Source organism: Oncorhynchus masou, chromosome 33 (assembly GCF_036934945.1).
Source record: "Oncorhynchus masou masou isolate Uvic2021 chromosome 33, UVic_Omas_1.1, whole genome shotgun sequence".
In the NCBI taxonomy this organism is placed as follows: Eukaryota; Metazoa; Chordata; class Actinopteri; order Salmoniformes; family Salmonidae; genus Oncorhynchus; species Oncorhynchus masou.
Genome location: NC_088244.1, coordinates 41248320 through 41265345, shown reverse-complemented (window position 1 = coordinate 41265345; position 17026 = coordinate 41248320). Strand labels below are relative to the sequence as shown.

General features: G+C 40.9%; 1 protein-coding gene across 2 annotated transcripts in view; it reads left to right on the top strand.

The window, feature by feature from the left end:
- Nucleotides 1–17026, top strand: part of LOC135528565 (TOX high mobility group box family member 2-like) — a 128066-nt gene that overhangs the window by 99993 nt on the left and 11047 nt on the right. For both annotated transcript variants that reach the window (XM_064957738.1, XM_064957736.1), the window contains 2 exons: nt 6390–6617; nt 12441–12521. In XM_064957738.1, the coding sequence (XP_064813810.1) occupies nt 6390–6617; nt 12441–12521 (309 nt within the window). The remainder of the gene's footprint in view (nt 1–6389; nt 6618–12440; nt 12522–17026) is intronic.

Below are 17026 nucleotides of genomic sequence, written 5' to 3'. Positions count from 1 at the left end.
ATATGGAAAAACTCCAGGTAAAAAGACACTTCATCTTGTCCTTGGCCTATATCCTAATCTTTGGTGCAGGTAATGTTGTTATTCACATTACTGTCACTGGTAAACACACACTATATAAAATAAAATAAAAGTTTATTTGTCACATCCACAGGATACAGAATGTGTAAACAGTACAGTGAAATGGTTAATTGCATAGTAGCAATATCAAAACCAGAAAGTCTCCAGATAAAAATATTTGTATAAATATTTATAATTCCTAGATGACGCTTACCAAGACACACGTGTCTAAATTGATGGGTCATGTGAAATAAATGCTATAACCACCCCCAGACACAACTGGGTAACTTTTATAGATCATGTAATCATCTGGCGAAGTGTGTAGCTAGCTAGCTAAACAATGAACCAGGATAATCCCAACTCATACTACTACCAATACAAACATTGTCATAGCTGCAGCATGAATCTGCCGGTTGCTAAAGCTAACCAACTAGGTTCAATGTTATCTAGCTAACATTAGTCTATAATTAGAAATTATCCTGGCAAATTGATTCCTGCTTCACGGCAGACTGGAACAATTTAACACAGTTTTGTTTGTAGCTACATGTTTGGCCAGCATTGTGTCAGGTCACTCCTGTTCACACTGACCGTGGCGTGTGCAGAAAGTAGCCCATCACAACTCATTCCAACAAATGTGTCAATAGCACCTGCTAAATTCAGGGTATCAATGTTGTTCAGAAAAGTAGCAAACTTTTGTAGTTCTCGATGTCTAACATTATATCTTTCAAAAACATATCGGTAGAAAGGACTATGAACACATACTTGTAACGGCTTTCTTTATGTGAAGGAGAGTCGGACCAAAATGCGGCGTGGCTATTTAGATTCATGTTTAATGAAACAAAGGAAACACAAATCAATACAAAAACAATAAACGTAACGTGAAAACCGAAACAGCCTAAACTGGTGCAAACTAACACAAGACAGGAACAGGAACAAACACACAGTGAAACCCAGGCTACCTAAGTATGATTCTCAATCAGAGACAACTAATGACACCTGCCTCTGATTGAGAACCATACTAGGCCGAAACATAGAAATACCCAAATCATAGAAAAACAAACATAGACTGCCCACCCCAACTCACGCCCTGACCATACTAAATAAAGACAAAACAAAGGAAATAAAGGTCAGAACGTGACAATACTAAGCAGCTCAAGTTATAGACAGAAGCATGCTACATGGAACACCAATCCAAATTTATGTCCAGCCTATCCATTATCTCAGACAATCATGGCTAGCAGGAAGGTTCCTGTCTTTTTCCGTGGCTAATCCAACTAGGCTCGTAATTTACACATTTTATTCGTATTTGCAGATGGAATACACTTTTGTTATTAAGGAACATGAAAGTTCACGTGTTCCAGAAGGCATTTCTGCCCAAAAATGCATTTAGATTTTTAAAAGACGTTTAAATGCCTCTCCTGCGAAGTATTGACGTGAGACATACGCCTAGCTTCATGAAACCAGTTACATACCTCCTTAATATTGACAGTTGTTCATTGTTCATAATATAATACTATGCATGCCATTTAGAAGATGCTTTTATCCGTAACGACTTATACAGCATATATTTTCATATTGGTGGCCCCATTGGGAATTCAACCCACAACGTTCACATTGCTAGTGCTATGCTCTTACCAACTGAGCAACACAGGACCAATCACTCATAATTTGAGATTTGGTTCATTTTTACCTGTTCAATTATCATCTTCATGGGAGGTTATTGGTCGATGTTATGTCCGGTGTGCAAGTTAAGTCTGTAAGTCTGTACCCGTTACCCAACCGGGAACAACGTTGATGACTATTGACTACTGAATATAGGCTTACATTAGGAGCATCAGACTCTGTGCAATCAGTCTCTGGTGATGTGATCAGACAGGGAGATGAGAAGGTTGTCTGACAATGAGAATCAGTTGACGTTTTTGAATTTGACACATCTCTGAACAAAATGGGATTAAAGAATTTGGCTTTTATGTTTGAGGAAAATAAATCATCAAGAGTTCTGAGGTTTTCAATGTCTGCCTTGGTTGCAATTTCCTGAGCCAATACCATAACATGTGCATTTACACTTCCTCTTCATAATTGTGTGGGCTGAACAGTATTTCCATTTGATTTGTGTGGTTCTCTGGACATATGCCTGGATATACTCAGGGTTATGACGTTCAGTCAGACTTATTACTTACAGATGGACAGTATGACAAGAGTTGAAACGGTTTCCAGATGTGTGCGGTTTATAGTTTAAGCATAAACCTCAGTCTCTTGCTGGTATAGGTAGGGCTGGGAGGTTTTCTTGTGACCATGTGACTTGACTAAGAAAAACTTTGGACCTTATCTATAACCAGCAATAATTAGATAATGTAGAGTTGCAGAACGCACCTTGGGAGCATCCGGATCCTCTGTAAATTTAAACACATTGCGATCCGTCATCACAGTAAAGCAATGCCCATTTGGCTATTTATGGACCAACAAAGGCTTGGTCAACAGCTGCATTAAGCACTCCTCTTATAGAGTGTGCTGTTGGAAGGGTCTATTTTCCACAGACTTGAAGGCTTTGGTTACTGCTCTTACTTTTCTTGCTAGAACAGGTCACAGATTTGATTTTTTTCCCTCCCCAATCTTTAGTTGATGTTCGAGGATTTGTATTTAATAAGCTGAGCTGTGCTTGCACCGCTCAACCAGTCTTGCTGGCTACAGCGTATAGCTCCCACTTGCATCAAGTACCTCACTGACTCCACTCACTCCAAAAAGCAATAGATCTTATTCGTCAGCTCTGTACGCTGCCCGTGGCGTGTATACATTCCCACCCATTTGAAATCGATACGCAGCACTTGGGAAATGTTTCAGGGATAACCTTACCCTTTTTGGGTTTCATTTTGCTTTTCATTTTATGTGTAAATATAGGTATGTGCTGGAGCCTCTGATTAAACAACCCCTCCCTTCCTCCCCATCTCTCTCTCTCTCTCAATTGCTCTATCTATCTGTCTCTCTCTCTCCCCCTCTCTCTTACCACTCTCTCTCGTGTTTTGATAGTGATGCAGGTATCAGGCTGTCAAATCTAATCTCATCTTCTCTGTGCAGTGCTGTCCATTCAGAATTACAGCAACCACTCCCCCCTCTCCCTCTTCTCCTCTCTCCCTCTTCAAATGTCTGACAACAGCCATGCTGATTGTATGTGCCTGGGCCTGACACTTTCAAATACAGTCCTTGACTTGCAAACTGAAAATGTATTTACCGCCTATGTACCATTTTGTTATATGTTTATAGTGAAGTGCAATAAGCAATTGGTGACCGTGTAGTGTAGTGGTTAGAGAGTGGCCATTACTATTTAGATCTGGAAACAAGACTGGATATATCTTCAGGTTCAGTTCATTTGAAAGACCATCTCGCTTTATACCTTCAGTATGCATATTTTACTGTACTGACACTTGAATGTATAGACTACCCAGTTTAACAAATGCTACTCATCCATTCCAATTCATCAGTGTTCTATTCCATCTCAGTCAATGTTCCATTGAAGTGTAATTTCTTGTCTATCTAGTGTAGCCAACTATCATTCTGAATACAGAGGGAAAATGAGAGAATTTCCTTTTTTCTCTCTAGCAGTTTGCTTGTTTTGCCGCGCTTTCAATTTATAAATATAAATGATTTTTCCTGGAGATTATTTTGCTTTTCAGTTTGTCATTCCATTAGCTCTCCTCCAATTTATTCACCCTTCACATCAAAGGCAGAGGGGAACAGATGTCATTTCAAACGCTTTTTTTTGCCTCATTGCATAAACGTGAGAGATTATTGTTTTTTTATGAAACCACACACTCATGGATAAAAAAAATTAAAACTATCCAAACCAGTGGAATAGAGAGAGAGAGAGGGGGGGGGGGGGGGAAAGAGGCATGGGTGCATTTTCAATTTGAATAGGGGAATCTTCTTTCGTTTCAATTCCACATCACATCCAAAGTTATATTCAAGTGACCTCTTTTCTTATACCCAAACATTCGGGAGCCTCCAATTCTGATGAGCTAATTTACTGTTTGGAAGATGTTGTTTCGGCTTCAAATGGTTTCTAAAACAATGACATTTCAAAGGCAATCATTTCTGTTTAGAAAGCAAAGTTAAAAGCAAGACAACCCCAGCTCTTAATCCCATGATAAGTATGCATGATGATTGTATGAAATGGGAATGCTTTTAAACATCCTAGAGTTGCCGTTTGATAGTTGCTAGTCAAGTGATCATTCAGTATTCTTTCACATGGTTTGTGTCCCTGATTGCCTGTTAAAAAGAGAGCAGTATGGATTAATGTTTTTTTTTACAGAGCATTTTCAAAGTACTTTTATTTAGTCAAATCTAACATTAACATGGCATTTGGAGATAAATGGATTGTATAGACTAATCATGTGACGGTGACCATGCCACCTGAAAAAAGCCCTGAAAATGCTCCCACTTGAGACATGGGACATTCTGAATGCATGCATCATTCATTCCCATCTTTGTTTTTGATCCCCCTTTTCAATCTTTTCTCATCGCTGCAATTCCCCAACGGCCTCAGTAGGCAAAGGTCGAGTCATGCGTCCTCCGAAATATGACCCACCAAACCGCATTTCTTAACACCCGCCAGCTTAACCTGGAAGGCAGCCACACCAATGTGTCGGAGGAAACACCGTTCACCTGACGACCGGAAGTCAGCCTGCAAGCTCCCTGCCCACCACAAGGAGTCGCTAGAATGTGATGAGCCAAGTAAAGCCTCCCCCGGCCAAACCCGGACAACACAGGGCCAATTGTGCCCTGCCCCATGGGAATATCTCGATCACTTCCGGTTATGACACAACCCAGGTCTGTAGTGACACCTCTAGCACTGCGATGCAGTGGCTTAGACCGCTGCACCACTCGGGAGGCCTCATTCCGTCTTTCAATCATCTACTGTCGTTGATCATTATATATTCAGTCATTATGTAGGCTATCAAATGTGATTATTTTTCTTTATGTTCCCCAGGACTCAGGTTGCGGTGATCTTAATGGCACATCAAGTCGCAGTCACTTCTCCCTTCCATCCTCCATTAGCTACAGCCTCTTTCCACTAAATGTTTGAATTGCTTCCCTCTCCTCAAATGGTTGATGGGCTCTACTCACTTCAGGAGGAATGCAATTTCCATAAACAATCACACTGAGGCTATGTTGACCTGGATTTGACTTCTTCGAAGCTTTATGTGCTAAATGACAGATGTGTTCATATGCATTTGATTCACGTCAATGTCAAATATATGTACAAAAGCTGTACTTTACTGTGGAAAATATAGTATGATGGCCATTTATCATCATTCTTAAATAACCCAGCAGATAGTCCTTGAAATAACTTGTGATGTGCTTTTATTTATCCAACAAATTACTATTTAGAGCTGCAGTTTGAAATTTGTCTACTCAAATCCTTTAGATAATCTCATCCCAGGAATATAATTTTATTAATTAAATTCTCAATCTGGCCCACATACTATCATAGCCACCTAATCATCCGGAACTTATAATTGCCTTGCTCTTCCTCTCTCCTCTCCCAAAATGAAATACATTAAAAACAACAAACACACACACAAAGTTGAGTATAAAACAGCATGATGAGTGAATGAGTAGTATAAAACAACATTTCATTGTGATAAGGTACTGCCTAGTGTCCTCCTCCAGACCATGGTACTCTGCCAAGTTTCTCTCCCTCAGAGGGTGTCCTAAAATGTTCACCATACGTTTGGGAGGTGGAGATACTGGGCTGAGGGTGAATGTGTCCTAAAATGAGCTCCGTACCAGCGGCAGCTTTCTGCCTCCATTCTCCCTTATCCTCAGCCAAATTGATTTGTTTTCTTTTTCTTCTCAGAAGAAGGGGCTGTTGCTTTTCTCAGAACCCTCCTTTTCTCGTCCGCTCATTATGTGTTTTTGTTTGTGGAGGAAATCGAGTAGTCCTGTTCCATCCATGTCGTATTTGTCAATAATAAAACAGTGTTGCTCTCTTTCCTTGTCGAGGATTTTCCCTACAAGAGGTGATCTTACCTGTCTCTCCACTGTCTGGATGGTGATACCATTGTGAGGACATCGGTTCTATAGTTCAGTTTCTTTCAGTAGTGTTGACCTTTCACATTTACAGCACCCCCCTTTCTACATAGACAACAACAACATAAATTGAGCTTCCACAGACTAACCATAGAATTACAATAGGTGGAACCAACAACCAATTTCATTGAGATCCTTATTTGTTGGAAAAATGTTATGTCCATTGTTGCTTACAATCCTCCCTCTCCCTTTCTCCCTCTTTCCTTCCTCCTCTCCTTCTTTCCTCCATCACTCCTCCCTTCCAGATAGGGGAGAAGCGGCCATCCTCGGAGATGATGAAGCCCAAGCCCAAACCGCAGAAGAAGAAGAAGAAAAAGGACCCCAACGAGCCGTCGAAGCCCGTGTCGGCCTATGCCCTCTTCTTCAGGGACACCCAGGCGGCCATCAAGGGCTCAAACCCCAACGCCACGTTCGGGGATGTGTCCAAGCTAGTGGCCTCCATGTGGGACAGCCTGGGGGAGGAGGCAAAACAGGTGCACAAACACACACACACATACACAGGTGCGCACGATCACACACATACACACACACACACACACAAACACTCAGACACGCACACTCAGACACACACACACACACACACACACACACACACACACACACACACACACACACACACACACACACACACACACACACACACACACACACACACACACACACACACACACACACACACACTCTCAGACACACATTGCTGAGTTACCAATAGATGGAGCAAGTGCACTAGCAGACATTCCAAGCCATTATATATAGTAATTAACAGAGCACAGTGCACAGAGATAGAACTCACCTTAATGAGCTAGTTCTGCTCTTTCTAAAGGTAATCTATCCATTTATCCCCGGTCCCTTGGCTCTCATTAAAATTATTTTATCTTCTACATTTAATTAGAGCCAAAGAGAAGAGCCTCCGTGTGTAGCAGCAACTGTAGAAAAGTCATTTGACAGAAAAACCTGTCCAATGTCAATAAAAACCCACTGTTTATTTAGCAATGGAGTACCCCCTTCAAACAGTTCTGATAACAGCTGATACAGAGCAGAGCCAATCTTGTTATAATCTATAATGGAATATTATGTTTCCCCTATATTGTACTGTATTTTAGGGCAGGGCGCTAATTAAGTCACCTGAAGTGGCATCCACAGCTGTTGTTGTCACCTGGATTTTCAATTAAAAGCAGTTGAAGCTCAATTTGATTTAGAAGGATACAAAGATCAGAGAAGGAGGGATGGGGGGAGGGGTTGGATAAAGGCAGGGGAAAGTGAAGTCTTGGCCACTGCTTTAATGCATCCTTCCTTCTTCCCTCCCTTTCTTAAAGTAATCACTGATCTGACATGGATCAGGGATCTGTCTGGATGATGGAAGGTAAATAGTGGAACCTTTGTTTCCCCAATCCAGTCACGTTAGATCAATGATTACTCCAAGGAAGAAAGGAAGCATTCCCTTCCTCCTGTCACCAATCCTGCGGTTTAAGATATAGGACAGCCGTACAGTGGTTTGTGTTCAGTCAGTGTACAGTACTGTGTAAAGTATAGGACAGCACAGTGTTCTTGTTTACAGTGTACAGTACAGTTTAAGGAATAAGACATTATGTTGGTCTTGTCTATGAGGTATATGAATACAGGCAGTCTGTTGTACTGTACTGGAGCCGCTATGTTCTCAGCTCTTCTTCTGTGATGAATTACACTTTGGACAGCCGAGAATGTGACATTCTCATTTCCGGCAATTTTTATTTATTTCTGTTGCCTGGCATTTTGAAACTGCCCAGAATACAGAATGATAAAAAAAAATGTCCTTGGATTTGCCTCAAGGGCATCTCTCTGTCTCTGTCTATTTAGGGCAATAAGCTGTATTGTTCATCTTCATCTCCACCCAACAGTCTCAATAGCAAATTGCAAAATTAAGATTTTACCTTTCACCATGCATTTGGTCTCGTCTGTCTTTAATATTATCGTTATTTTGTAAAAAAAAAATAATAATAATAATAATTCTATCAGGGAGGTATGACGAATTAACCAATAGCCAAATATTCTACATAGAACTGAAGACTACATTTTTGACCAATTTCCTTCAAAAATAATTTCCATAAATGTCCAGTTATGCTATCCATTGCCCATTGTAATCCCGTCCATAAGTATCCATCCTAGATCTTCAGAACACCAGTTGTTATGAATTAAAGTTGTTTTGAATATTGTTATGGATGATACCGCAACTCTCATGTCATGAATGGTGTCATGAATGGTGTTATGAATGATTTACGTACACTCACATCAAGTGAAGGGTTACGGGCCGTATGTCGCCCAGCGGCTAAGGAGTTGGACCTGTAACCGAAAGGGGGCTGGTTTGAAAGCCCAGGACGGACTCTGGAAAAAAGGTGTGAATTGATGTGGCAACTGGAGGGCTACTACGTTCACATCCTGAAGACATTGCCTTACCGTTGAGCTCTTGAGCAAAGCCTTTAACATGCTCTTCATCCAGGGCGCTGTACTGTTTGTGTTTGGACCATTCTAGTTTGTTGGTGATGTGAACACCAAGGAACTTGAAGCTTTCAACCTGCTCCACTACAGCCCCGTCGATGAGAATGGGGGTGTGCTCAGTCCTCCTTTTCCTGTAGTCCACAATCATCTCATTTGTCTTGATTACGTTGATGGAGAGGTTGTTATTCTGGCACCACCCGGCCAAGTCGGGGCGGCAGGGTAGCCTAGTGGTTAGAGCATTGGAGCAAGGTTGCAAGTTCAAACCCCCGAGCTGACAAGGTACAAATCTGTCATTCTGCCCTTAAACAGGCAGTTAACCCACTGTTCCTAGGCTGTCATTGAAAATAAGAATTTGTTCTTAACTGACTTGCCTAGTTAAATAAAGGTTAAATAAAGGTAAAATAAAAAAATAAATAAAAGGTCTCAGACCTCCTCCCTATAGGCTGTCTCCTTGTTGTCGGTGATCGGTTCTACCACTGTGTCCTCTGCAAACTTAATGATGGTGTTGGAATCGTGCCTGGCCAGGGAGTACAGGAGGGGACTGAGCATGAACCCCTGAGGATCAGCGTGGCAGATGTGTAGCAAACCTACCCTCAACACCTGGGAGCAGCCCGTCAGGAAGTCCATGATCTAGTTGCAGAGGGAGGTGTTTAGTCCCAGGATCCTTCACTTATTCACTTATGAGCTTTGAGGGCACTATGGTGTTGAACACTGAGCTGTAGTCAATGAATAGCATTCTCACGTAGGTGTTCCTTTTGTCCAGGTGGGAAAGGGCAGTGTGGAGTGCAATAGAGATTGCATCATCTGTGGATCTGTTTGAGTGGTATGCAAATTGAAGTGGGTCTAGGGTTTCTGGGATAATGGTGTTAATGTGAGCCATGATCAGCCTTTCAAAGCACTTTATGGCTACGGACGTGTGTGCTACGGGTCTGTAGTCATTTAGACAGGTTACCTTAGTGTTCTTGGGCACAGGGACTCAATCGGGGACATGCTGAAAATGTCAGTGAAGACACCAGCCAGTTGGTCACCACATGCCCGGAGAACACGTCCTGGTAATCCGTCTGGCCCAGCGGCCTTGTGAATGTTGACCTGTTTAAAGGTCTTATTTCACTTCGGCTACGGAGAACATGATCGCACAGTCGTCCGAACAGCTGATGATCTCGTACATGACTCAGTGTTGCTTGCCTCGAAGCGAGCATAGAAGGGATTTATCCCATCTGGCAGGCTTGTGTCACTGGGCAGCTTGCGGCTGTGCTTCTCTTTGTAGTCTGTAATAGTTTTGCAGGCACTGCCACATCTGACGAGCGTTGAAGTCGGTGTAGTACGATTCATTCTTGGTCCTGTATTGGCACTGCCTGTTCGTCAGAGGGCATTGCAGGAATTCTTGTAAGCTTCTGGGTCCCGCACCTTGAAGGCGGCAGCGCTAACATTTAGCTCAGTGCGAATGTTGCCTGTAATCCATGGCTTCTGGTTGGGGTATGTACGTACATTATGTACAACATTATGTACAACATAAGTTACAAATAACCTAAAAAAAAAACACATAACAGCACAATTGGTTCGGCGCCCTTAAAACGGCTGCCATTTCTTCCGGTGCAATCTTTGCTTTATAGGCATTAATATGGAGTTGATCTCCCCTATGCTGCTGTAACAGACTCCACTCTTCTGGGAAGGCTTTCTACTAGATGTTTGAACATTGCTGCGGGAACTTGCTTCCATTCAGCCACAAGAGTATTAGTGTGGTTGGGCACTGATGTTGGGCGATTAGGCCTGGCTCGCAGTCGGTGTTCCATTTCATCCCCCAGGTGTTCTATGGGGTTGAGGTCAGGGCTCTTTGCAGGCCAGTCAAGTTCTTCCACATCGACAAACCATTTCTGTATGGACCTCGCTTTGTGCACGGGGAATTGTCATGCGGAAACAGGAAAGGGCCTTCCACAGACTGTTGCCACAAAGTTGGAAGCACAGAATTGTCTAGAATGTCATTGTATGCTGTAGCGTTAAGATTTCCCTTCATTGGAACTAAGGGGCCTAGCCCAAACCATGAAATCAGCCCCAGACCATTATTTCTCCTTCACCAAACTTTCTAGTTGGCACTATGCATTGGGGCAGGTATCGTTCTCCTGGCATCCGCCAAACCCAGATTCATCCGTTGGACTGCCAGATAGTGAAGCGTGATTCATCACAACACTGCTCGTGAATCCAATGGCAGCAAGCTTTACAATGCTCCAACTAACGCTTGGCATTGTGCATGGTTATCTTAGGCTTGTGTGCAGCTGCTCGGCCATGGAAACCCATTTTATGAACCTTCTGATGAACAGTTCTTCTGCTGACGTTGCTTCCAGAGTCAATTTTGAACTCGTTAGTGAGTGTTCCACCTGAGGACAGACAATTTTTATGCAAACTGACTTGTTGGATAGGTGGCAACCTATGATGGTGCCACTTTGAATGTCACTGAGCTCTTCAGAACGGGCCATTTTACTACCAATGTTTGTCCATGTTATACAACAGGTACTAATTTGAAGGGATGTCCATATACTTTTGGCTGTGATGTGTATCTATACACACTGAGTGTACAAAACATTAGGAACACCTTCTTAAAGTTTGTTGTCTTGCCCATTCACCCTCTGAATGGCACACATACACAATCCATGTCTCAATTGTCTCAAGAAGGCTTAAAAATCCTTCTTTAACCTGTGTTCTTAATGTTTTATACAACCAGTGTACATGCCCCATCCTATGTATTTTGCATCTGGAAAGTATTCAGACCCTGTGACTTTTTCCACATTTTGTTACGTTACAGCCTTTTTCTAAAAATGGATTGAAACTGTTTTTTCCCCTCATCAATCTACAACCCATATAATGACAAAAAAAACAGGTTCTTATAAATGTTAGCAAATGTATTAAAAAAACAACAACTGAAATATTAGTCACTGATATATCATGCATATATCATATATCATGCATTCCTAGCTGTAGCGTAAAAAAATGTATAAAAAGTCAAGGGGTCTGAATACTGTTTGTATTTATATCAATTTTATAATCAACTGTCAATTAAAATGCTGCAATGCTGTCCTTATGGAATTTTAATCCATTATGATGTATTCACTGGAAGCAACCAATGGTGCATCAGGGCTTAAGTGTTATTTACCCCACAAGCCTGGTCTCTTGGGGCTTGTGCTTGTTATTTACAACCCCCCTCGTCATACACACATGCCAACATGCGCGTACACACACACACACACACACACACACACACACACACACACACACACACACACACACACACACACACACACACACACACACACACACTCTCACACACACATGCATACACAGGCACACGTACACACATGTGGGTGCACACACACAACACAAGCATGCACACTCACAAAGCATTTATTTATTTTATAGAATTGCACCAACATTTTGAGTTTTTTTTATTTTACCTTTATTTAACTAGGCAAGTCAGTTAAGAACAAATTCTTATTTTCAATGACGGCCTAGGAACAGTGGGTTAACTGCCTTGTTCAGGGGCAGAACAACATATTTTTACTTTGTCAGTTTATGAGTGTATGATGCAATGGGTGTTGCAGTGTTAAAATGATGGAGAGTGCCAGTTAATTTCTCTAGTATAGAAATGATGTCTTTCTACAATGGAGGAAATAAGGACATACGGATGTAGTATGATGTGGAAATGGAAGGGTTCTGTTCCATTGGCTCCAATGGAAAGTGAACCATTTGTGAGAGTGTGTTTATGTGCACATTTCTATGTTTGTACGTGGGTAGACCTCATCTCACTCTCTTTTTCCTCTGATTTCCAGGCGTACAAGAGGAAAACCGAAGCAGCCAAGAAAGAGTACCTGAAAGCCCTCGCCACGTACAGAGCCAGTCTCGTTTCCAAGGTAACGCTTATGACACGCCAGGCTTGCTTAAAGTGAAGATGGATTGGACGAAAAATAGCAGCTAATGGTGGGGGAGGGGCTAACGGAGAGTGGAGGTAGAGTGATGCAACAAGACTATAGCATACGAGGGACAATACCTTATTTCCATAGGTTGGGGGTTGGAGTTGGAGTTGGGGTTGGGGTTGGGGTTGGGGTCGGTGTTGGGACAGTTGTTCCGATAGAGGGAATGTCATACTTTTCCCTCTTGTATGCCAAAAGAGCTATTCAGTAAAGAAGCTTGGTTAGAAAGGGCATATGTTGATGTTATTGGTTGTAGGGCCTGTATGTATGCCCTCTATTTGTATACAATATATTAAGCATTTCTCGGTGAAGTCAACACCTGTTGTATTCGGCGCATGTCACAAAAGTACTTTATTTTATTTTATTTATATATATTTCATTGGGCCATTATCTGTATCTGTCTTCATAGGATATATCTTGTCTATGGCTATTTATACAAGACACATGCATGGAACTCTTGGTTTGTTGTTGTTATTGATGCACCCATTGTGTCTTCTGTTGCATTGCTTGGGAGTGCACATCCAATTCAACGCTACACATAATGGGGTTTTTGTAGCATTTTTTTCAGTGTGACACCTTGCTGCTAATTTATATATATGACATTCTCCTTTTTTCCTATGAGTGATGGCACACTATTTCTTACGCAGCAACATGGAGAGGAAGGAAGGAATGGTGGAATTGTGTTGTTTAGTGCCGGGTCGCGTTAACAGCCCACAATGTAGCGTCGGGGAGATTCCTTTTGTCATTCCATTTGTTCTTCTGGCAAACAGTCTCATTTTCCTGTGTGCGTGTGCGTGTGCGTGTGTGTGTATATGTGTGTATATGTATGTGTGTGCCCTCTCCATTCCCATCCATCTGTCAAGGTGTCCATTGATCATTATCCGGTGGCCCGGCAACAATTCATACAAATGGGCACCGTTGCCCCTGTAATCAACACTGATAGGTTCAGATAAGCAATCTGACAGCTCATCATAGGGGTTGGGTGGGGGAGGGGGAGCAAGGCGAGGGCTGCACCTGCTCTGAATGATGCACCCATGATATACATAAAGAGTCAATAAGTCTTTTGATGTCTTTCAAAGATTTTATGTAATCTGTCACAAGACATCTATTGGCCCTTCTGAGTACTTGGCCCTTCTGAGTGTTTGTAATTATCTCTGGTCCTCTGTGTGGCCTCATTATCAAAATATATGAAATTATTAAATAAGATGATTACATTTTTGTTGTTGTTGACAAAACCTAAAAATAAACCATCGACTAAGTGAATACCTTTTGGTGTTTAATATGAGGGTTTTGTAACTCTTTTACTTGACACCCAGCGTCATAACATGTTATGGCATGGCCATGTCATAATATGTCATAACAGCTGACATAACTTGTCATACATAACCTGTCACAATATGGTCGTAATACTGTCATGACCAATATATTACACTTTGTGACATATATTCAGTGGTGTAAAGTACTTAAGAAAAAGTACTTTAAAGTACAACTTAAGTAGTTTTATTTGCGTATCTGTACTTTACTCAACTATTCATATTCATTCATATTTTTGCCAACTTTTACTTCACTAAATTCCAAATGAAAACAATGTAATTTTTACTCCATACATTTCCCTGACACCCAAAGTACTCATTACATTTTGAATGCTAAGCAGGAAAGGAAATTGTCAAATGCACACACTTATCAAGACGACATCCCTGGTCATCCCTACTGCCTCTGAACTGGCGGACTCACTAAACACACACGCTTCGTTTTTAAATGAGGGTGTGTGCCCCTGGCTATCCGCAAATAAATAAAAAACAAGAAAATGGTGCTGTCTGGTTTGCTTAATATAACGAATTTGAAATGATTTATACTTTTACTTTTGATACTTACGTATATTTTTCATCAGTTACATTTGCTTTTGATACTTATGTCGGAAGTTTACATACACCGAATACATTTAAACTCAGTTTTTCACAATTCCTGACATTTAATCCTAGTAATAATTCCCTGTCTTAGGTCAGTTAGGATCACTACTTTATTTTAAGAATGTGAAATGTCAGAATAATAGTAGCGAGAATTATTTCTTTCAGCTTTTATTTCTTTCATCACATTCCCAGTGGGTCAGAAGTTTACATACACTCAATTAGTATTTGGTAGCAATTGCCTTTTAAATGGTTTAACTTGTGTCAAACGTTTTGGGTAGCCTTCCACAAGCTTCCCACAATAAGTTTGGTGAATTTTGTCCCATTCCTCCTGACAGAGCTTGTGTAACTGAGTCAGGTTTGTAGGCCTCCTTGCTCGCACACACTTTTACAGTTCTGCCCTAAAATGTTCTATAGGATTGAAGTTAGGGCTTTGTGATGGCCACTCCACTTTGTTGTCCTTAAGCCATTTTGCCATAACTTTGGAAGTATGGTTAGGGTCATTGTCCATTTGGAAGACCCATTTGTGCCCAAGCTTTAACTTCCTGACTGATGTCTTGAGATGTTACTTCAATATCTCCACATCATTTCCCTACCTCATGATGCCATCTATTTTGTGTGAAGTGCACCAGTCCCTCTTGCTGCAAAGCACCCCCACAACATGATGCTGCCACCCCTATGCTTCACGGTTGGGATGGTGTTCTTTGGCTTGCAAGCCTCCTCCTTTTTCCACTAGACATAACATCAGATCTGTAAACAATTGTTGGTCAAATTACTTGTGTCATGCACAAAGTAGATGTCCTTACCGACTTGCCAAAACTATAGTTTGTTAAAAATAAATTTGTGGAGTGGTTGAAAAACAAGTTTTAATGACTCCAACTCCCGACTTCAACTGTAATTATATATATATATATATATATACACACACAGTACCAGTCAAAAGTTTGGACACACCTATTCATTCCAGGGTTTTTCTTTATTTTGACTATTTTCTACATTGTAGAATAATAGTGAAGACATCAAAACTATGAAATAACATGTAGTACCAAAAAAATTGTTAAACAAATCAAAATATATTTTAGATTTGAGATTCTTCAAAGTAGTCGCCCTTTGCCTTGATGACAGCTTTACACATTCTTAGCATTCTCTCGTCCAGGTTCATGAGATAGTCACTGGAATGCATTTCAATTAAGAGGTGTGCCTTGTTAAGTTATTTTGTGGAATTTCATTCATTCTTAATGCGTTTGAGCTGTGTTGTGCTGTGTTGTGTTGTGACAAGGTAGGGGTGGTATACAGAAGATAGCCCTATTTGGTAAAAAAATAAAAAATATTCTGTATTATAGCAAGAACAGCTCAAATAAATGATGTTTATAGTTATGTTTTTTAAATATTTTAAATAACTTGCAGAAAATACACTTTATGACACTGTCAAGAAGCATTATGACCACCATAATCATATAAACCAGATAGGCCAATTACTTACATAGCCTTATGTCAGTCATCAGTCAATGGGTTGTCTTGTCCTGTCCTGCGTTCATCCCGGTCATCAGCAATAGAGCATTGGGGGAGGTGCATGTCTGACTTCAATTTCTGTGCAATTACAATGATAATTTAATATGGTCAATATGATCCGTTTCGGAAAATGTTATATAACATACACATACTATTGACATGTAGGCTATGGTTTCATTTAATATTTTGCCTTGTGCAGTAGGTTTTGTGGGTTTTGACACTCTTACTGTATGTACTGTGTCATAACCAGCCATAAAATAATGCAATATATGTCACAACAGGTCTGAACATTTCTGTCATGACAGTGTTATGACCATATTATCACAGGTTATGACAAGTTATACCAGCTGTGATGACATATTATGACATGGATATGACCGTAATGTACCGAGGAGTGTTACCGAGGAGGTAAGCATGAAATTAAAAAATAAAATAAAAATTACACATTTATTTTACTATGTTGTAAAAAAAACTAGCTAACCTGGTTAAATAAAGGTGAAATTAAAAATATAAAAAATGAAATAAAAAATCACTACTAGTCAGGCTTCATTCCGGGCCTGCTATTTGCACGGTTGCTGCCGTCAGACAGAGTGAGCAAAGATCAAGTGGGGCATCTCCTTGAACTCAGCATGGCCTAGAGACTACGGTGATGCCATTTGCCAACACTTTAAGTGGTGATTTCAGTCTGTCATTTTGGTGATGGTTCATCACTGTTTAAACTTATTGCAAACGGACAAAAGTCAGCCATCAAGTCAGCGTCCAACAGTCAATAAGATATCATTCTGACACCAAACTGATACATACTGACACCAAACCCACTTTGTACAACTCATTTAGAAGCCAACTATCACATATTTCAGAGCAGGCCCAAAATTCACAGTGCCTTCTGTTTAAACCATAATAAAAACTTAAAACACAACGCTCTAGCTGCGGGTCCAAGTCTGACATTATGTGTAGGCCTAGCATCCCAAGTTTCAGCTCGATAGGTCATTCGGACCATGAGCAGCAACCTTAATTAGTGCTGAA